Genomic DNA, 579 nt, shown 5'->3' on the forward strand with positions numbered 1-579 from the left:
TTGAAGTACAGCGGAGACACTTGAATGTCGACGAACTCCGTGCTATGCAAGAAAGCGTTGTCAGCGCGTGTAATCCACACATCATTTATTAGTAGGAGTACGTACGGAAAACCCAGAACGTCCCACACAAGGGGCCACTATGCCCAACCAGAAGGTGAGGGAGGGAAGCGAAACAGGCGACCAGAAGGACAAACCGTGTTCAGTACGTGGTAGACGTCGAATCCGGGATTGATAGTAAGCGCCGCACTGAAGATGGCATCCCAGACGTCACACTCCTCAGAGTCGTTTGGGATTGGGAATGGAGCCGGCGGCGGAGGGTAGGTGATGTAAGTATCAAGGTAGCTTGTGTAGCCACAGCTGTCAGCGAGGGAATCGAGCTGGTCCATGAATGATTGGCTGCAGACAGCCGATGAGCGAGTGCAGAGCGAATAAGAGATATGGCTCACTTCAGTGCGAACACGTTTTGGAACTTGTGCACAAAGTTGACGGCAGGAACTTCTGACTGGACGACATCGTAGGTGATCACGGCTATCTCCCGGTGTCATTTCAGTAATTTGCTATGAAAAGTCGGGGGGGGGG

The 579-nt window shown here is 52.3% G+C and overlaps 1 protein-coding gene across 1 annotated transcript; it reads left to right on the top strand.

Annotated features, from left to right (window-relative positions):
• Positions 1–139: 139 nt before the first annotated feature.
• FIBRA_07161 (uncharacterized protein) lies at positions 140–321 on the top strand (the record flags this gene model as incomplete). The annotated part of the gene is made up of 2 exons (XM_012328857.1): positions 140–202; positions 265–321. 2 exons carry the CDS (start codon positions 140–142, stop codon positions 319–321), a joined length of 120 nt encoding a protein of 39 aa, XP_012184247.1.
• Between the last annotated feature and the right edge of the window lie 258 nt (positions 322–579).

Source organism: Fibroporia radiculosa (genome assembly GCF_000313525.1).
Source record: "Fibroporia radiculosa TFFH 294 genomic supercontigs, scaffold12021, whole genome shotgun sequence".
NCBI classification, from domain to species: Eukaryota; Fungi; Basidiomycota; class Agaricomycetes; order Polyporales; family Fibroporiaceae; genus Fibroporia; species Fibroporia radiculosa.